We start from the raw sequence: 21874 nt of genomic DNA on the forward strand, positions 1-21874 counted from the left end.
AATAACATTACAATCCAATTTTCCTCGGTCAGCTTCCGCAATATCTTCCTTCTATCCCCGCCTTCGTATTCGCACGTTCTCGGTTTTTTTTCTTCTGAAACTTCGAGATGGGGCGAGGGCCAATCATGGGGGCCAATCATGTTGGTAGTTGGATGGTTGGTTGATACTCTCGCATTACCATTGGTGGCATCTGATTACCAACAATGACGAGCCACCCGACAGGGAGGAGTTGGTGAGGAGGTGAGCGAAATGCGCTCCAAGATACGCGAATGTAAAGCAAGTGAATAGACATTTAAAGTCCCAGCAGTAGAGAACTGGAAAATGACAACGCTTCAATATTTGGGAATATCGGTACTTTTCATCATCGGTAAGTAGGCTTTTCCTATAGAAGTTGTATTTCGTGTTGGTGTTTGTTACTGCTGTAATATACAGGCAGGTATTATCATAATGTTTATACCTATGATTATTAATGTATACCTTTAATTCAAATCACATTTTATTGGTCACATACACATATTTAGCAGATGTTATTGCGGGTGTAGTGAAAATGCTGGTGTTCTTAGCTCCGACAGTGCAGTATTATCTAACAATTAACAACAATACACAAATCTAAAAGTAAAAGAATGGAATTAAGAAATATATAAATATTAGGACGAGCAAGGTCAGAGTGGCATTGACTAAATACAGTAGAATAGAATAAAGTATATACATATGAGATGAGTAAAGCAGTATGTAAACATTATTAAAGTGACTAGTGTTCCATTATTTAAAGTGGCCGGGTTGAGTAGCCGGGTGGTACCCTGCTAGTGATGGCTATTTAACAGTCTAATGGCCTTGAGATTGAAAAACAGCTTCCATCTCTCGGTCCCAGCTTTGATGAACCTGTACTGACCTAGCCTTCTGGATGACAGCGGGGTGAACTGGCTGTGGCTCGGGTGGTTGATGTCTTTGATGATCTTTTTAGTCTTCCTGTGACATCGGGTGCTGTAGGTGTCCTGGAGGGCAGGCAGTGTGCCCCCGGTGATGCGTTGGGCAGACCGTACCACCCTCCGGGGAGCCCTGCGGTTGCGGGCGGTGCAGTTGCCGTACCAGGCGGTGATACAGCCCGACAGGATGCTCTCAATCGTTCATCTGTAAACATGTCTTAGGGGCCAAGTCAAACTTCTTCAGCCTCCTGAGGTTGAAGAGGTGCTATGTGGGTGGACCATTTCAGATTGTCAGTGAAGTGTACGCCGAGGAACTTGAAGCTTTCCACCTTCTCCACTGCAGTCCCGTCGATGTGGATAGGGGCGTGCTCCCTCTACTGTTTCCTGAAGTCCACGATCAGCTCCTTCGTTTTGTTGACATTGAGAGAGATGTTATATTCCTGACCACACTTTGGCAGGGCCCTCACCTCCTCCCTGTAGGCTGTCTCGTCATTGTTGGTAATCAGACACTGTTGTGTCGTCTGCTAACTTGATGATTGGAGGCGTGCATGGCCATGCAGTCATGGGTGAACATGGAGTACAGGAGGGGACTGAGCACCCACCCTTGTGGGAGCCCTGTGTTGAGGATCAGTGAAGTGGAGTTGTTGTTTCCTACCTTCACCATCTGGGGGCGGCCTGTCAGGATGTCCCGGACCCAGTAGCACAGGGCGGGGTTCAGACCCAGGGCCCCGAGCTTAATGATGAGCTTGGAGGGTACTATGGTGTTAAAGGCTGAGCTATAGTCAATGAACAGCATTCGGACGTAGGTATTCCTCTTGTCCAGATGGGATAGGGCAGTGTGCAGTGCAACGGCGATTGCATCGTCTGTGGCTCTATTGGGACGGTAAGCAAATTGAAGTGAGTCTAGGGTGACTGGTAAGGTAGAGGTGATATGATCCTTAACTAGTCTCTCAAAGCACTTCATGATGACAGAAGTGTGTGCTACGCGTGATAGTCATTTAGTTTAGTTACCTTTGCTGTCTTGGGTACAGGAACAATGGTGGACATCTTGAAGCAAGCGGGGACAGCAGACTGGGATAGGGAGAGATTGAATATGCCAGTATACACTCCAGCCAGCTGGTCCACGCATGCCCTGAGGACGCGGCCAGCCTTGCGATGGTAACACGCTTAAATGTCTTACTCACTTCGGCCACTGAGAACGAGAGCCCATATTCCTTGGGAGCGGGCCGCGTCGGTGGCATTGTGTTATCCTCAAAGCGGGCGAAGAAGGTGTTTAGCTTGTCTGGGAGCAAGACATAGGTGTCCGCGACGTGGCTGGTTTTCCCTTTGTAATCCATGATGATCTGTAGACCCTGCCACATACATCCCGTGTCTGAGCCCTTGAATTGCGCCTCCACTTTGTCTCTGTACTGACGACCATATTCCTAGTCACCTTCCCATGGTTAGATGCGATGGTCCGCGCTTTCAGTTTTGCGGAAATGCTGCCATCTATCCACAGATTCTGGTTTGGGTAAGTTTTATTAGTCACAGTTGGAACAACATCCCCTATACACTTCCTGATGAACTCAGTCACAGTGTCCGTATAAGTGTCAACGTTATTCTCAGAGGCTACCCGGAACCAACCCAACACCAGACAATATCCCAGTCCACGTGATCAAAACTACCTTGAAGCATGGATTTCGATTGGTCAGACCAGTGTTGAATAGACCTTAGCACTAGTACTTCCTGTTTGAGTTTCTGCCTATAGGAAGGGAGGAGAAAAATGGAGTCATGATCTGGTTTGGCGGGGAAGGGTCTTGTAGACATTGCGAAAAGGCGAGTAGCTAGTGTTTTCCCTAAATGAGTACAGGCAAGGTGTTGATAGAACTTCGATAGCATTTTTATCAAATTTGCTTTGCTAAAATCCACAGCTACAATAAATGCGGCCTCATGATATGTGGTTTCCATTTTGTATGAAGTCCAGTGTAGTTCCTTGAGCCATCTCTTTCTTTAGTTTTGTATGCGCTATTTAGCCTACACAAGAGGCTTAGCCCTATTTAATTACATTTTACAAGTCTATTAGGGAGCAAATGTATTAACATAGGCATATTAATTATTTATAGGCTTATTTTAGAAATGAATCACATGTTTTGCTCCGAACCAATTGTTTGGCCCTATCCCGATTTGGGCAATGATTGCAGAATCAAAACTGTTTCTCTTTAACATTGACTCCTTCCCTTTGGCGTTGATTAATTGTTATTTATTACGCTATATCCGAGCATTTAAAACACATTATTGGTGAAAATGTTTCATAGCGACCTTAAAGAAGCATGCTCGTTTTACAAGCTGTTTTGGCCTAGCCTACTTTATGCAGGGAGCACTTTGCCCATCGGCTGTTCCTCTCTTTTGTAGGCCTATTTTGTTTTTACTAGGGGGGTAGAAAATGTAACGTATTCTACCAATAAAACTCCTGAAAAACACAACACTATAGAACAATCCTTGAATAGCTATTAAGGCATAGAAACCATAAATGACTTGTTAACAGGAATTACATTTATTTCCATGACAGAATTAAAAAGCAATTTTGGACTGACCAGTGTAAACTCAGCAAAAAAAGAAACGTCCTTTTTTCAGGACCCTGTGTTTCAAAGATAATTCGTAAAAATCCGAATAACTTCACAGACCTTCATTGTAAAGGGTTTAAACACTGTTTCCCATGCTTGCTCAATGAACCATAAACAATTAATGAACATGCACCTGTGGAACGGTCGTTAAGACACTAACAGCTTAGGCAATTATGGTAACAGTTATAAAAACGTAGGACACTAAAGAGGCCTTTCTACTGACTCTGAAAAACACCAAAAGAAAGATGCCCAGGGTCCCTGCTCATCTGCGTGAACGTGCCTTAGGCATGCTGCAATGAGGCATGAGGACTGCAGATGTGGCCAGGGCAATAAATTGCAATGTCCGTACTGTGAGACGCCTAAGACAGCGCTACAGGGAGACAGGACGGACAGCTGATCATCCTCGCATTGGCAGACCACGTGTAACAACACATGCACAGGATCGGTACATCCGAACATCACACCTGCAGGACAGGTACAAGATGGAAACAACAACTGCCCGAGTTACACCAGGAACGCACAATCCCTCCATCAGTGCTCAGACTGTCCGCAATAGGCTGAGAGAGGCTGGACTGAGGGCTTGTTGGCCTGTTGTAAGGCAGGTCCTCACCAGACATCACCGGCAACAACGTCGCCTATGGGCACAAACGGAGGGTAGGGCAGGTGCATCTGCAACAGCCAGACATTAAAGTTGTTTTCCAACAGCAAGGCTCAGATCAACATCACAGTGTTGGCATTGTTTATAAAAGTTTCGTTAAAATGTCAAAATAAACATATATCCTACCCCCAAACCACACACCCACAAACTAAAATCATAATGTGTGTAGATTACATTGTACAATCACTTTGTGAGGTAGACTCCAATTTTTTTTGTATATATTCACTGTACACATACATTGCAGGAAATTGGTTCGCGTTTCAGTCATGTCTTTGGTCACGTTCGCATGCGTCAAATAAAAGCACCCTAATGATTGGGTGACAATAGAGCCACCTACAATGTGATGGCTGCAGGATGACGTTTGTTAAGAGCAAATGCAGAAACTTGCAGTCGACTGCAGTCTCAACTTCATGACATTTGATCACATCATTTTTGTAAAGTTCGTGCAGTTGACATGTAGATGCAAGTCGGAAAATGTGTATCCCCAGAATGCAATACATTTTGACTTGACAAAAGCGATCAGCTCGAACGCACCCATTGAGATGAGTAACCGGGACCAGATTGTGGCAATTGACCAAGGAAAACTGGGTCAAACCCTCACCGCCGCAATACCGCTAGACCAAACCGAGTATCGCCCAGGTTGGCACAAGTAATAAAATCAAGGACGAAGAACAAACAAGATGATACAGCAGAGCACCCCGATGGAGAGGCTAGCTAGCTGCTCCAAACTATTGAATAGCTGCGGGTAGCCTATACTTATGCGCTTATACACTAACATAGAGCTCTTACCGGCGAGCCCTTTACCGGCGAGCCCTTTCTGGAATCCGCCGGTAAAAGGAAGAGCTGAAAGTTGCGACGCGAAAGCGCTACGCTGTACACTGGAACAATCTAGGGAGGAAATTTAAACTATTAACGGTGCGCCCGCCTGAAAGCGTAGAGCAAATAAAGCGGATGTGAAGAGACCTATGAAGTCCCAGTAATAGAGAACTATAAAATGACAACGCTTCAATATTTGGGAATATCAGTACTTTTCATCATCGGTAAGTAGGCTATTCCTATATAAATTGTACTTCGTGTTGGTGTTTGTTTTTACCCCCAAGTCATAAGAATCCTGAACAGGTAATCAAATGGCTACCCGGACTATTTGCATTGTGTGCCCCCCAACCCCTCTTTTACACTACTGCTACTCTCTGTTTATCATATATGCATAGTCACTTTAACCATATCTACATGTACATACTACCTCAATCAGCCCGACTAACCGGTGCCTGTATATAGCCTCGCTACTGTTATTTTTCACTTTTTTACTGTTTTTATTTCTTTACTTACCTATTGTTCACCTAATACCTTTTTGCACTGTTGGTTACAGCCTGTAAGTAAGCATTTCACTGTAAGGTCTACACTACACCTGTTGTATTCGGCGCACGTGACAAATCCACTGATTTGATTTGTTACTGCTGTAATTTACAGGCAGGTCTCCTCATAATGTATAGGCTAGCCTAGCCTATTAGATATTGCTTTGGAAAACAGCTCGGAGATTTTAAAGATGTTCCTATGAAGGTTCTACTGATTAACTTTTTACTGCTTTTGGGAAACCGGGTCCAGGTTGTGGCAATAGACCCAGTACTACAGTTTAGTTGGTGGTATCTACGTAATCTCGCTGAGTCTACCTTTAAACCTAACCTAACCGATGACCTGACCCATCACCTTATGCATTATGCCGATTTCAAAACTACTGGAAACTCAGAACTCTTCGACTTCAGGGCGTTTAACACAACTGGGAACTCGGAAGAAAACGAGCTCTTACAAGGAAACATCGTTTTGAATTTTGAACTGTCTTCCAACTCGGAATTCCAACTCGGGCCTTTTCCTAGAGCTCCGACTTTCCTACCTGAATTTCATGATTTAAAAAAAGAAGGTATATTTAAAACATACAATATACTTGCAGTGAAGCCGCTCAACAACTACTACAACACATGTCATGATTTTCCCAGTTGTCATGAACGTACCATTACCGCCCCACAGCTGCATGAAAGTGACTTACACCCAAAACACTAAAACATAAATGGCTCCTAGCCTCCCACAAATAGGCAACTTTCTGTCCCTAACACTAAAACAAATAAAATGAAAAATACATATTTTTATAAAACTTAAACTAAATAAAAACTAGTAAAGTAGATCTGAAAACAAACTTAAGCTAAACTTAAAACAAAACCATAATAACCTTGACACACACACAGTATGATTTGTGCCCATTGTCTTTGCTACTGAACAACACATTCATATTTTATTTGTTTGCTTCCAGATCTGTTGGGAGCTGTGAATGCTGAAGTGAATACATTGACACGGAGAGAGAGGCAGTCTGTCACTCTACACACTGGACTAACTGGACTACAGGCTGATAAGATATTTTGGTTCTTTGGTCCAGTCATTCCAAACACCTCAATAGTTGAGAGTCAGGTCATCAGAGGAGAGAACATCACAGAATTCAAAGGAAGATTCCCAGACAGACTGCAGCTGGACAGACAAACTGGATCTCTCACCATCAGAAATCTCACCCTCAACAACTCTGGAGTTTATCAGATAGACATTTTCAATACACACAAAACATCTCAGAGATTCTATCTAACTGTCTATGGTGAGTGTTGGTTTTATATATAACAGTGTTTCAAGTGGGACCCAATGCCCATACCTTACAGTCATAGGTGTGACACACAACATTACACAGTGCCTATAATATTGGGGATTTTTTTGTGATTAATCTACACAAAATACTCCATAATGTCAAAGTGAAAAGAAAACTCTATAAAATGTTCAACCCTTTTGTTAGGAGAAGCCTAAAATAGTTCCGGATTAACATTGGCCTAACAGATCACATACTCTGTGTGAAATAATATAATATATGATTTTTGAATGACTACCCCTTCCTCTGTACCCGATAGGCTGCATACAACATCTGAAGGTCCCTAAGTTGAGTAGTGAATTTGAAGCACAGATTCAACCACAAAGACCAGGGAGATGTTCCAATGCCTCATTAAATCCATTCCATTTTATAGCACAATAAAATAGTTATTATAGGCACTATATTATTATTATTATATAAGAGGCTATATTATAATGCTAGCCAAGTTGTTGCAGTTTTTTTCAATCACTTTGGCACATTTTTCAGATGTAAGGTATATTTTCTAAACTCTTGGTACAACACTTGTAATGCCCCCTGTCTTATGTTCTGAACCTTTGATTGAGGATTCATTTGAGGTCAAAAATCTTGCAACCCTGAGTCATTCATGAAAAAAATTTTTTTAGCAACCCTGAGTCATTCAGAAAATAACATGAACATTTAATTTAGTCACCAATACTGTATATCAGACAATGATATAGGCTCACCATTTAGTAATTTTAATGTAACATTTAACCTAATAGCACAAAATACATGACACAATTTTCAAAACGGATATTTTTGAAGTGCTGAATAGAATGAAAAATAGAGGATAAATAACATTTTCCATACAGTTTATCAAACTTTGGAGCATGTTGAGATTAATTTTTTTACAGAAACAGTTTCTTTAAACAGATATAGGAGTACTGTGGCATGTATTGTAAAACAGAAGCCTACAGTAAAAGCTATTGATGTAGCGTACTTTGTCGTTTCTGCCCCAAGCAACATTATACAATATCAACTTTTCTGTGACGTGTTACTGTAACTGCTACAGGATCATCAGCATAAATCATCAGCTTAAAGTGTATCAATTAAATTCTGATATTTACAACACCATTGTAGCGATTGTTATTATGTCCTCAGTCACCTAATCTAAAGCCGTATTATGAATACGCCTAACCAGACATTGAGAATGGAAACCGTTTATGCGAATCACATGTATGTTCTTATAATAATGTGGGGTTAGTCATGTTATCCGATGTCTTGTTTTTTGATCACCTGTCAAATCAAATAAACCATGTTTTGAGTTTGTGGTCGAACGCAGACAATTGGATTGTGCGCGCAAAACCTCTTGTTGTGCGTTGCTCGGTAGCCTAAAATGTTCTGTCTGATCATGTATTTAACCTAGGCCTACTTATCGAAACGTATTCAGTGTAGCCTACGGGTATAATGGAAATAGCTTATGCCAGAGGAGGCAGAAGCTATATGATATTTTTTTGGGGAGCATCCTGTTTGTTATATGTGTTTGTATGTAGTGTTCAGCATAATTCGTCACTTTCTAAATTAAAAGCCTCACTCTGGCAAGGAAAAACTAGATCCGCATTGTTGCCTCCTACCTCACTGTAAAATCCTACCACTGTGTCAACGTCACACCAAGTATTGCATTGTGACGAGCAAATACTTTGAATATGAATGCAAATTGAAAGGGTGATTTTGTGCAGTGAACAAGTGACTGTTGTGTTGCACAGTCAATTGAAAATGTGCTTAGTTTTGAAATGAGCAGTTTTGATCTGTTTAGATTTTGGTGCTTAGAGTTGTGAAAATGTACCACATACTTGTGAAATTTACACCAAAGTAATAAAAAAAAACTGAATGTGCTCACCACACTTTTGTTACTAGTGAGAGTTGTCCTCCTACCCAGAGGACCAATATTAATGACATGAATCTGTGTTAAATCATTGTATTTTTATATCCCAGCTCTAGTACCACTTCCTCAAGTCAGAAAAATCCCTGAAGGTGATTTTCTGGACAGTTCATCAGAGAAGGGGAGCTGTTCAGTGGTGTGTTCTGTGGAGAACCGGAGAGACATGACCCTGTCCTGGTACAGAGGAGAGAAGAGACTCAACCAGACCAGCAGCCCTGACCTCTCCACCAACCTGTCTTTCCCTCTGGAGATAAAGCTACAGGACAAAGATATCTACAGCTGTGTGGCTGCCAACCCAGTCAGCAACCAGACAACCAAACTCAACATTGAAACGCTCTGCCTTCAGTATGTAGGTATGTCATTAATGGTAATGTGCAACATTTTCTTTGTTATTGGACTGGTTAATTAGTTTACTTGGATCCCCATTTCGCTGCTATTCTTCTAGCGCTGGGGGTTAGACACCATATAAAACAATAATATTTATCTACAGGAACAGCCCACACAAACATCATTCGGTTACCTTTTTTTCCTGACTAAATTAAGCCAAAAAGTAGAATGATTTACCAACACTATCAAATTAGATTATGAGAAGAAACAGGGTAAAGTGTACATATTGTTTTGGGACTCATCAGTTTGTTTCCTGTTTTTATTTTGACAGAGTCTGGTCCTATTCTAATCACAGTCATTGTGATAGTCCTTGTAATAGGCCTACTGTTATGTGTATACTGCATTTGGAAAAAGAAAGATATTAAAGGTAAGTGACATATATCTTGAGTAGCCTAAAGACAAAGTACTCCTGTCATGGTTGATACTGTATGGTATGTCTGTATGTATGGTATGAGCAGTGTTGAAATGCGCAATTGTTTTTGTGCTCACTGTACAGGGTGCTGTGTATCCACCTCAGGGAGTCCAGAAGAGGAGGGCTCTGTGGTGTAGCCTACTCTGTCAGACCCTGCATTTCACCTTCTTCCCCACTGAAGAAAGATAACTCATTAGACTGCATCCCTGCCACTGTAAAAACAGAATGCACATTTTGACATGAACAAAGGATGTGTTTTATGCAGCAAATAATCACTCCTCTTCTCTGTACCAACTTCTGTCTACAATTGTATTACTAAAGGAGTATTTTAATACTTAAACAAAGAGTCTGTGTTTCCTTTCCATTACTAATGTATGTTTGGTAATTATATAGACCTGATCATTTGCTGAAGAAATTGACCAACAGTTGAATAAATATTGTAACATTTGTTTGTAAGATAGCCTTAAAGGGCAATTCCGCCACTTTTCAACCTCATATTCATTATTTCCAGTAGCAAACCAGTGTCTACAGCACGTTTCTGTGACATCACGGTGCTCCTCACTTCACTGCGATTCTTATGTTTGAAAATCACTGTTTTAACTTTTTTTTAAATATATATACCCCATTTTTCTCCCCAATTTTGTGGTATCCAATTGGTAGTTAGTCTTGTTTTTATGGCTTCAATTCCCTTACGGACTCGGGAGAGGCGTGCATCCTCAGAAACACAACCCAACCAAGCTGCACTGCTTCTTGAAACAATGCCCACTAAACCCAGAAGCCAGCCTGTGTCAGAGGAAACAGCATACACCTGGCGATGGTGTCAGTAATCCTATTATTTAACTTCCATTTTTGGTTTAGTTGGAGATGTAAATCCAACATATCACTTGTTAACTTGTCGACAAGTTAATAGGCTATTTACTGTATTACAAAAGTGATATTGAGTTGTGTTTGGTTGCCAATGCAACCAAATATCAACATTTGAAGGAGATGCATTTTTTGTGCCACTGACTTAGTCTGGCTTTAATTCCATTTCGTCTTCAAATTAATAATTGATATTATCCAGATTGGTGAAGCGGTCTAAGACAGTACAAGAGGGGTCACTGCAGTACCTGGTTAAAATCCAGGCTGCCTCACATCTGGCAGTGATTGGGAGTCCCATAGGGCGGCACACAGTTGGCTCAGCGTCGTTGGGGTAGGCCATCATTTTAAATAAGAATTTGTTCTTAACTGACTTCCCGAGTTAAATAAAGGTCATGTTTAAAATTAAAAAAAAGTCAGATTCACATCTCCATCTCAACCAAAAATCGAAGTTAAAGAATAGCATTAAATCAATCTTTATTTGAAGTGCATTTAATTTTTGATTGGTTTTGAGTAGTCCTTAACTTATGTGAATCCAACAAGTAAATGATTCATTTGTAGACATACTGGAATTAAAGCCAAACTAAGTCAGTGGCACAGATTAAACTATCCAAGCAGAAGATGCATCTCCTTCAAATGATATTTGGTTGCGTTGACAACCAAACGTAATTCAGTATCCAGTTTGTTTACAAAATATACAAATGATATGTTGGATTCAGGTATCCATGTCAAACACAAAATCTATTTCAAGTTTGATTTGATTTGGTCCTATTCTTTCTAGAAATCAACCACAGCTAAAAACTGTAGGCCTATATGTATTATCTATTTTTAGTTGGACCCTTTGTTGAATTTTAAACAATAGCTGTTGGTGACTTTGCAAATGCTATAAAGGCCTAAATAGTATAATTGATGAAATATGACCTATAAAGTATGGTTACGTTTCATTTGCTCTGTTAAACCTTTCCTTTGGAATGACTTCGATAGCAACAGTGAATCTATTTAGTTATTAAGAGATCTCTCAGTAATCATTCTCACAATAGCACATTGGTACTAGGCAGTGACAAATATCAAAGCTGGGCTTGATTAAGACCCTGGATGGGAGACCAAATGGGTATATAGATTAACTGTATATAGATTAACTCTCCAGTAGGAGGTGTTGCCCAGCCTATTGTTTTTATTCTGATAGTGGATATAACGTTGAAGATCTGATGTTGTTTCAAAGGTACAAAATCAACACATGTTAAACAAGGTTTGTCTATGTTGAAAATTGGTTACCATGATGACACACTGTACACTGAGTGTACAAAATATTAGGAACACCTGCTCTTTCCGTGACAGACTGACCAGGTGAATCCAGGTGGGAGCTATGATTCCTTATTGACGTCACCTGTTAAATCCACTTCAATCAAATCAAGTTTATTTAAAAAAACTTTTTTTTTAGTTTAGATGAAGGGGAGGAGACAGGTAAAAGAAGGATTTTTTGAAGCCTCGAGACATGGATTGTGTATGTGTGCCATTCAGAAGGTGAATTGGTGAGACAAAAGATTGAAGTGCCTTTGAACGGGGTATCATAGGTAGTAGGTGCCAGGCGCACCGGATTGAGTGTCTCAAAAACTGCAACGGTGCTGTGTTTTTCACTCTCAACAGCTTCCCATGTGTATGAAGAATGGTCCACCACCCAAAGGACATTCAGTCAACTTGACACAACTGTGGGAAGCATTGGAGTCAACATGGGCCAGCATCGCTGTGGAATGCTTTCGACATCTTGTAGAGTCCATGTCCTGACAAATTGAAGCTGGTCTGAGGGCAGAGGGGGGTGCAAATCAATAATGGGAAGGTGTCCCTAATGTTTTGCAAACTCAGTGTACTCCGGTGGTTGAAACGTTCCCCTCAAAACAACATTGATGACTTTTTCCAAATCCAATCTATTTTTCACGTCACAATGCGTTGACAAATTACGTTGAAACAATGTTGATTCAACCAGTTTGTGTCCGGTGGGATTTTATGGTTATTGTGACACCAACTGTGGGTTTGCTAGTATAGTAGCATAAAGGGTTATAGGTAACGGAGCATAAGTTGAACTCTAATTAGGACAGTGTATTCATTAGTTGGACACTGTTGCAAAACGTTTAGCAATGGAAACCGTTTCCTCGAAACTGAAAACTTTTTGCAACAAAAATGAGAGTTTCTATTAGACATATTCAGGTGGCTCCCTTGCTGTTTCATTCCATTTGCTTCCGTAGAAGGTGCCATGTGGAGCTACAGTTTTCAAACGTTTTATATCAAACGTTTATATATCGCTTTATTTGGATTGAATTTACCTTCCACTTTCATCATTGTTTGCCATCAATATCGCTTAGATATTGAGGCCTCTTGCATTCTCACACCGCTGAGGTGTGCAGTTATTCCCTTACAAGGCACAGTCTGTTGCGTGTTAATGTTTACTTAACTACAACAGCAACCTCTCATCTCATCTATGGAAATGCATATGAAACCAAAACCTGTAGGCTATTTGGCGTCTATAGAAGTGTTTATTGTTTGTTTTATCTGTGCTGAGGAGCAGGGAAACTTTAATCAGCCCAACTGGGTGCTAGGGATGAGGGGCCAGATAAAAAAAAATAGCCTTTTGGGTTCCAGTTAGAACCCTTTTGGGTTTCATGTAGAACTCTCTGTGGAAAGGGTTCTACATGGAACCCTAAAGGGTTCTACCTGGATGGAACGGAAACAAAAAGGGTTCTTCAAAGGGTTTGCCTATCAGACCAGTCGAATAACCCTTTTAGGTTCTAGATATCATTTTTTTCAGCTAAGAGTGTAGGCACTAGACACTATTTCCAACTCATAACAATCTCCAGATTGCACAACAAAACGATTCTGGTTGTCATCACCACAGAAGAGCACTATTGCTGCACAGCTCCAGGAGCTCTGCTCAGGGAGCTAACTAGCCTAACAGTGTGCCAAAATACAAATGCTGAGAGAATGTTTTGATTTTAATAATTGATATGTAGTATAATATTTTTTACATATTTGAACATACAACAAACTGTTGATTCAATGTCCTTGTTAGTACCTGACAAGATTGATTCCTGCTGAAAGAAATATAGTTATTCTAAGTCTTAACAGGCCCCTGTTAAAGTGCTGTTATGTGTCTGACACGTGATCTCCATCAGTGAAAGCACCGATGACACTGTGATAGCATTATGACACGGAGAGCAATGTCCACCCTTCCTAAAACAAAACAAAAAAGCCCACCAACAAACACTATGACACTTTTCATGGTTATGACAAAGTTATGTAGTCTGGACAGGTATCCTTATGCTTTTGCTATAGCAATTGGCATTAGTGGGCAAGTAGAAACAACTTGTTAAGTTATAAAACTGTTTCCAATACATAGTTACTTTTCCATATACATTTGAGTAATTTCGCAGACGCTCTTATCCAGAGTGACTTACAGTTTGTGCGTTTATCTTAAGGTAGCTAAGAGAGACGTAACATATCACAGTCATAGTAATCAAAACATTTTCCTCATGAGGCTATCAGCAAAGTCAGTACTAGTAAGAAAAGAAAAGTACAAGTGTTACTTCATGAAAGGGAAGGGTGTTCGTTTTTTCTTCTCATTATGTCCTGACATTTGTCATGTCATGTAAATGACAATACCACGACACTGTTCAAGTCCACGCAAAACCATGGACAGTTTTTGAAATAGTGATACCCCAGAGAGTCAGGTCTGAGTCCAAGGGTTTCGTCTGTGCCAGAAGTGATGAACCAGCAGAGCCATCGTGGCCACAGCCACCAGGGCAGACAGGACTGATCGCACCGCCAACTCAGTCAGGGTGATGCACCGGGCACAGTCACTGGAGTCTGAGAGAGAGAGAGAGAGAGAGAGAGACACACACGGACAATGAGAGTCACATTACACATATCAATTGATCCAATATCAGTATGCTATGGATTGTTGACATACCTGCATGTTGCCTACAGTGCTCCTCAATGCTGAGTTTGGTTGTCTGGTTACTGACAGGGTTGGTTGCTACACAGCTGTAGGTGTCACTGTTTTTTCCTTTAATTTCCAGAGGGAGCGACAGGTCGGCCTGATGGGGACTACTTGTATTGTTCAGTTTCTCCTCTCCTCTGTACCAGGACAAGGTTACCTCTTTCCCGTTCGCCACAGAACACACCACGGAACAGCTCCCACTGACCAACTGACTGTCTACTGAGGGATTATGTGGGGTGTTTCTGATGTTAGGAGTAGGCACTGAAGCTGGGACACCAGGAGAGACCAACAGTTACTACGGTGATTACAGGACATAACATAGACTAAAAGTCACATTTATCATGAACAATAGCAAAGGGAATTTGTGGATTTACCATGAACAATTTAACTGTAAATACAGATCTTGTTCGATGTTGATTGAAAACTGGTCTCTTGCTCTGATATAAAACACACACTCACCGTAGACTGTGACACTGAAATTGTGGTAGGTGACCTGTTCACTGACGACTTGAAGCTGATAAACTCCAGTGTCGTCGAGGGTGAGATTTCTGATGGTGAGAGATCCAGTTTGTCTGTCCAGCTGCAGTAGGCCTTGGAATCTCCCTTTGTACTCAGTTATAACTTCTCCTCTGAAGACCTGACTCTCAACAATGACTATCTCTCGACTGACTGGTCCAAATATCCAAAATATCTTTGCGTCACTCTGTAGTTTGGCAAGTCCAGTGTGTAGCGTGACAGTCTGCCCTTCTCTCCCTCTCGGTGGCTTCACTTCCGCCTTCAGACCTGAAACACAGTAACACGTTTGATAAGTCACCCACCTAGTCTAAGAAGATTTCACACATCAGGGGCCTGAGTCCAGACCACACAGGAAGAGCCAAGCTTACTCTTTTTGAACAGACAGGAAATTCTAACAGCTTTGACTACTACAATCGCCATTGCTCTGTCTAAAAAATGTAAATGTATGTGGACATTTTCTTGATTCCTCAATATAACACCATCTTTTAAGTACACAATAGGAGAAATGCCACACCAATGAAAGTTGTATTCAGGTATTATATTATGTGCATCAGTAAAATAGGAACACAAAGGACATTTTAGATGATACAGGCTTTTCCCTCTTATTGCTACCTTTAGTATTGTATTTAACTGATATCTTTCAACCACTAATAAGCATAGTTTAAATACTTTGATTTAAATCAAATATCCACGTCATAACAAAATAACAGAACATAGCTGTAAAAACCTGTTAAAAAAATGACTTATGCTACCTGTCACCAAGAAAAGCAAGAGAGTAGGTATTAAATAGCGTACCATCTTCTTAGTCAGTCCAACATCTATCTGGTCGTAACTACACTGATACGACTTATTTCCAGCGGTCTTTGACTTCCTGTCTTTCCCCACAGGGGAGGCGGAGTCACCTCATCTACAACCTTAATCTCTCAGTTCATATATGACTGCTGTATTAGTTTCCACTGGGTGGCATAGATGATGTACAACAGGGGTGGCAGGTAGCCTAGTGGTTTGAGCGTTGGACTAGTAACCGAAAGGTTGCCAGATCAAATCCCCGAGCTGACAAGCTACAAATCTGTCGTTCTGCCCCTGAGTAAGGCAGTTACCCCACTGTTCCTAGGCCATCATTGAAAATAAGAATTTGTTCTTAATAACTGCCTTGCCTAGTTAAATAAAAAAAATATGCTACTCTGGCCTTCATAAGACATTGATGGGTCTGAAATAGGGGTACGTTTTAATGAATTGTGTGACACTATTACAGAAAAGGGACTTCAGGGACACCTTGGTGGTCTTTGATCATTTGTACCACTGGCCTGTCCGTGCTCATGAGGAGGAGTCGATGCTGTTTCAACTGTAAATGTTTGTTGAATTTGCGATCTCAACAATAATATCCACTGGGTGGCGGCATTGTACAAAGTAAAGGAGTATTCAAGAGTTATATCCATGGCTGTGTCTCTGTCTACCAAAATAAAGGCCAAATCACACACACTGTAAATATTGTCCATCATCATAATCATTATAATAAATATGTTCCACCCTGAATTAGTTTATGTAGAAATAAGTTATTTTGCACCTCTACTACCTGAGGTGAATTCAGAGAATATGAACGGTGCTGACACATTCCAGATCAATGTTTTATTAAAAACTATGTACTTTACAGTAAGACAATGACAGGTCTGCATTGGATGAGTCTCACGCATAAGCATTGATGTTTGTGAATTAAGATCATTAACAATGCAGCAGAATTTTTGCAAAAGAAGCATCAATCTACATACATGTGTTATGTACAATGAAAGCAGTGACATAACATTGCATATTTACTTCAGAAGCATAGGCTTTTTAAAAGTCTTCTGAATCCTGACAAAGCTGTGAGAGTGACTGAACCAAAAACGAGAAGTCGAGAAGTCGGATAGAAGTTGGATAGAACTGAACAAACCAGAACAGAATGGTAGAATAGAATTGAATAGAATCTTCCCAAGTAACCTATTGTACAGTACTACACAGAAGTGTATTAGGGCATGTGATGAGACAGTCAGGGCTGAGCCTGAGAGTGTCTTTTTTGTCTGAAGTGATGAAACAGCAAAACAGTCATGGCCACACCCAGCAGAGCAGACAGAAACAAATCACACCACCAACTCAGTCAGGCTGATGCACCGGGCACAGGAATCTGACAGACAGACAGACGAGTTACTACAACTAGGGCAGACAAGTGTTCAAATAGCTGCTTCTTAAAATGAATATCCCATCATGGATTATTGTCATACCTACATACTGAGGACAGTGCTCCTCGACGTTGAGTTTGGTTGTCTGGTTGCTGACTGGGTTGGCAGCCACACAGCTGTAGATATCTTTGTCCTGTAGCTTTATCTCCAGAGGGAGAGACAGGTTGGCGGAGGAGAGGTCGGGGAAGCTAGCCTTGGTCAGTCTCTCCTCTCCTCTGTACCAGGACAGGGTCACCTCTCTCCGGTTGTCCACAAAACACACCACTGAACAGCTCTTACTTCGATGGACTGACTGGTAAACTGTGAGGTTCCTGATGTGAGGAGTAGACACCGGAGCTGGGAAACCAGAATGAATAACATGTTATTTAAGTACATTGACACATTAAAAATACATTGACATACACTGGTAAAGACACACTCACTATAGACATTAAATTAAATCTCTGGAATGAGATCTCTTCGCTGATGATATGTAGGTCATAAAGTCCAGAGTCATTTATGATGAGGTTTCCGATGGTGAGAGATCCAGTTTGAGTATCCATCTGCAGTCTGTCTCTGAACTTCTCACCATAGTCTGTTCTATTCACACCTATGCTCAGCTGAGCTATTCTTTTTTCTGGACTGACTGGACCATATGTCCATAGTATGTGATCGCCTCGGTGTAGTTTGGTACGTCCAGTGTGTAGAGTGACTGTCTCTCGCACTCCTCGTCTCACATCCTTCACCTCAGTCTGAGCAGAACTCTTCAGATCTGGGACACGGCGAAACAACAGTTGCTCACCGAAAATGGGTCAAACCAGAGTTCTTGCATCAGGGGCCAGAGCCCAGACCACACAGGAAGAGCTAAATCTACATAGAGCAGGGACAGGATGTGTTTTCTAAATGGTCATTTGATTTTGCTGGGCTACTAAAATCACTGCTACTTAAAGGGGAAGTTCAGTATTTTTCAACTGCATGTTAGTTGGTTCCTGAAAGTAGTCTTTTCGGCCAGGAGAAACTATAATCCATGGTTCAGTTTTCTTTAAACAGCCACAGCTATCTTTAGCCACCGCTAGCTAATAATGATGTAGTAGCCACCGCTAGCTAAAAAGCAATAATCTAGTAGTAGAGGCATGCAGCACATGTAAAAAACAACAACACCGTAACCAAATAATTGAGGTGATTTCAGTTTATTTAGCCCGAACATTTTTAACATGTGCCGCATACCCCTCTCCCTCCCATATAGATTTTTAGCTAGCGGTGACTAAAGTTAGCCGAAGTTTGTAGTGGCTGTTTAACATAATCTGAACCAATGGATTAGAGTTTCTCTTGGCCCATAGACTACTTTCAGGGGTGAGGAACCATCTAACGTTAAAATACTGTACTTCCCCTTTAATTTAGTGAAACATAATGTGGAAATATTAGCTTAGTGCAGCAATTTAAGGGTAAATGTATTTCAAACCTAAACCGGCATCAGAAATAATGCTCTTCTAGATAACAAGCACTTTTTAACAACAGGTAGATTTGAGTTAAAAAGCTGTTCTATTATGTAGAATAGACCAATAGAAATACAAGTGAACATCTTTATCATGTGGCTTTGAAGCTCAAATTCTCTCTTCCTGATTTCTACCATTAATATTTTCTTTCATTGATATTTTGCAACACATTTTAATAATTTGAAGCAAAATCAGAAATCAAATAACCCTAGAAACCTAGAAAACAACAGAACATGTCGTGAGACACCTGTTCAAAAATCCCTTTCCAGTTTACCTGCCAGCAAGCAAAGTACGAGAATAAGTATCAAGTATGGTGCCATCTCCTCAGTCAGTCCAAAATCTATCTGGTCGTAACTAAACATTCTGTTTTTGATTTTCGGTCATTTTGTCTGTCTCCACACACATAGAAGAGGCGGAGTCTATTCATCTACAATCTCTCTGTTCATTAAGATGTAGGTCGAGTTTTCAAAGACGTTGCATTGCATCAACTAATTGTTGCGTGCCACTTAATCGACTGCACAGTCGGGCATCAGATTGCGATATCATATGGGTTCGAGTTGCCCTGCTAACACGCTGCATGCATTAACCAATAGTTCAGTGCCACATCATCGACTGTGCAGTCGCGGAACCAGATAGCTATAACATGTGATGTGGTTAGCTGGCAAGCGTCTGCAATGTAGTCAGCCAGGAATGCCACCAGGTGGCGGCTGGACTGTACAGTGTGAAGCACTGTGATACAGCAATGAGTAGTGAAACAACTGTTCACTGCTTTTCCTATTATCAGAAACGTTGAACATGTAATATCCTATTATAGCATTTATAATTCACTTAGTTGTGCGTCACATTTTCCATTGTGTCATAACAAAACAGTGAATGATCTTCCCACTCACTCTCCTCTCACCACCACATTACCCGTTACCACACAGTCAAAGATCCCATTCGGAAACTAAACAGTGGTGGAAAAAGTACCCAATTGTCATACTTGAGTAAAAGTACAGATACCTTTAATAATAGAAAGTTACTCAAGTAAAGGTGAAAGTCACCCAGTAAAATACTACTTGAGTAAAAGTCTAAAAGTATTTGGTTCTAAATATACTTAACTATCAAAAGTAAATGGAATTCCTAAAATATACTTACGTGTCAAAATCATTCCACATTCCTTATATTAAGCAAAGCAGATGGCACCCTTTTCTGTTTTTTTTAAATGTAAAGACAGCCAGGTGCACACGCCAACACTAAGACATCAATTACAAACGATGCATTTGTGTTTCGTGAGTCTGCCAGACCAAAGGCAGCAGGGAAGACCATGTGTTCTCTTGTTCAGTGCGTGAATTGGACTATTTTCCTGTCCTACTAAGCATTCAACATGTAACGAGTACTTTTGGGTGTCAGGAAAAATGTATAGATTAAAAAGTACATTATTTTCTTTAGGAATTAAGTAAAAGTAGTCAAAAATATAAATAGTAAAGTAAAGTACAGATACCCCAAAAAACTACTTAAGTAGTACTTTAAAGTATTTGTACTGTTGTGACGTTGCCCTCTTTGGGTACAGCAAGCATCTCCCTCTCCCTGTCTCCTACACCCTGGCTGCTGTGGTCAGAGAGAGGTCGTACATTTCTGGAGGAGATTATCTCCTCATGGCCACAGTATAGAGACAGAGTGAATTTTCATAGAGAACAAATTAATTTCTTCCACCTCACAGAACTTGAGGTACAAACAACATTTATGTTCTGGAGAAGGTATAAAAGATCGGTGAAGAATCCAGCTACAAACTGGTCCGTTTGGTACAATTTTGTGAAACTCATGGGAGACAATACGGCCACATTACCATAACACTGTTTATATAATAGCCTCAGATATGAGGTTTACATCTAATTGTTGTATAAGATGGATGAGTGAGGGTGATACTGTTTGTGAAATTGTGTAATGTGATTTTGGACTGTTAATGAAGGAAACTCCAATTCCCTTTGGAGTTTAACTAAATCAGAGGACCGCCCATGACCACAGTTATGGTCCGGCATCCTGGGACAGGCCCTTTTCTGCAATTTCGAATATAACCCCCACCTTGAGAATTTCTCAACAGACCATGTTCCTCTCAATTACGAGAGGACAAAGGTTGCAGTCCAGCTTACCTCGATAACGAGAGGGCCAAGGTTTGAGGCCAGACTGCTGAATCTTTTAACCATCCCACGTGGTTAAACTCTTAGACTATCGATATCGACAGAATAAGAACAAGTCTTTGATATTAATTACTAGTCTGCAGCTAGGAATTCGGTATCATTGAACGCGAAGAGCGACAACTGCCGAAACATCTATCCATAACGACATGAATGAATGTCTCTCTGAACTATCCATTCTAACCACGACAGAGAGGGCGGACAAACTCTCCAACAGAAACAAACTTTTCAACAGAGACCCCGACGACACACTGAGCGTAAATATATATATTGATTGCAATTGTTCCCAAATGAGTGAGCGTTCATGTGCAAAGGAATAGCATTTCAATTGTTATAATTATCAACTGTGTTTTGTCTTATCTCAGACGACCCCCACTTCCCTTTTGTACACCAAGCCGCCATGCCGGTTTAGCCCGCTAGGGCACATTCCCCTATCATTTCTTGTAACCATATTTACTTTGTTTGCTTGTGTGTGCACTTCTGTGATTGTTTAGTTAGTTAATTAATAAATGATTTAAGACAATTGAAGTATGGATGACTCATAGTGAAGACTGGGTTCGTGCAGATAACCATCAATTTACAACGTTTGGAATGAGACTAATGTGAGGTAAAGAAGAATTCATTAATCAGAAGACTATTGATCAGATATGAAAACATCTGAAAAGTTATATTAGGAAAATTATAACTTTGTAATCTAAATATTTTCCTTGGTGCCCCGACTTCCTAGTTAATTACAGTTACATGATTAATCAGTTTAATCGCGTAATAATAATCACAGAGAATCTTTGATAAAAACGAAGTCTTCAGTTAATGATAGTAAAGACACGACAGTACTTAAGTACTTTACACCACTGAATTAAACCAATCATCTTTTTTAATCACACCAATAATCTGGGGTCAGTTCACCCACTTATTTCCCCCACCATCTTTTCACCTGGCTGATAAACAAAATTCAAATCATACACATTTTGTCTCTCTCTCTGATAGTATTTTTATCACAGATTTTTTGTGATTTATCTGAACCATCTCTCACTCTCTCTTTCTCTCTCCTCTGCAGCCTCACACACGTCAG

General features: G+C 40.6%; 2 protein-coding genes across 5 annotated transcripts in view; one reads left to right on the plus strand and one right to left on the minus strand.

The window, feature by feature from the left end:
- The window catches only part of LOC139579712 (uncharacterized), a 28624-nt gene extending 9421 nt beyond the window's left edge, over positions 1-19203 (minus strand). Inside the window, exons 1-9 of the mRNA XM_071408542.1 lie at positions 18900-19203; positions 17569-17901; positions 17193-17486; positions 14878-15201; positions 14389-14685; positions 14148-14285; positions 2111-2208; positions 1938-1997; positions 1456-1671 (exon numbers count right to left, since the gene is read on the minus strand). Coding sequence (XP_071264643.1) covers positions 1456-1671; positions 1938-1997; positions 2111-2208; positions 14148-14285; positions 14389-14685; positions 14878-15201; positions 17193-17486; positions 17569-17901; positions 18900-18987 — 1848 coding nt within the window. The 5' untranslated portion in view covers positions 18988-19203. The remainder of the gene's footprint in view (positions 1-1455; positions 1672-1937; positions 1998-2110; positions 2209-14147; positions 14286-14388; positions 14686-14877; positions 15202-17192; positions 17487-17568; positions 17902-18899) is intronic.
- Positions 249-9913, plus strand: LOC139578939 (SLAM family member 5-like). Of its 4 annotated transcripts, none has more exons than XM_071407092.1 (5): positions 249-367; positions 6493-6825; positions 8824-9123; positions 9429-9524; positions 9654-9913. In XM_071407092.1, the coding sequence occupies exons 1-5, from the start codon at positions 322-324 to the stop codon at positions 9704-9706; spliced, it is 828 nt and encodes a 275-aa protein (XP_071263193.1). In that variant the 5' UTR covers positions 249-321; the 3' UTR covers positions 9707-9913. The 4 variants fall into 4 exon arrangements, with proteins under 4 accessions (XP_071263193.1, XP_071263195.1, XP_071263194.1 ...); XM_071407091.1 differs by lacking the exon at positions 249-367 and adding an exon at positions 4640-5227; XM_071407094.1 differs by lacking the exon at positions 6493-6825 and having other exon boundaries at positions 258-367.
- Positions 19204-21874: the final 2671 nt, after the last annotated feature.

Source organism: Salvelinus alpinus, chromosome 6, assembly GCF_045679555.1.
Source record: "Salvelinus alpinus chromosome 6, SLU_Salpinus.1, whole genome shotgun sequence".
Classification (NCBI taxonomy): Eukaryota; Metazoa; Chordata; class Actinopteri; order Salmoniformes; family Salmonidae; genus Salvelinus; species Salvelinus alpinus.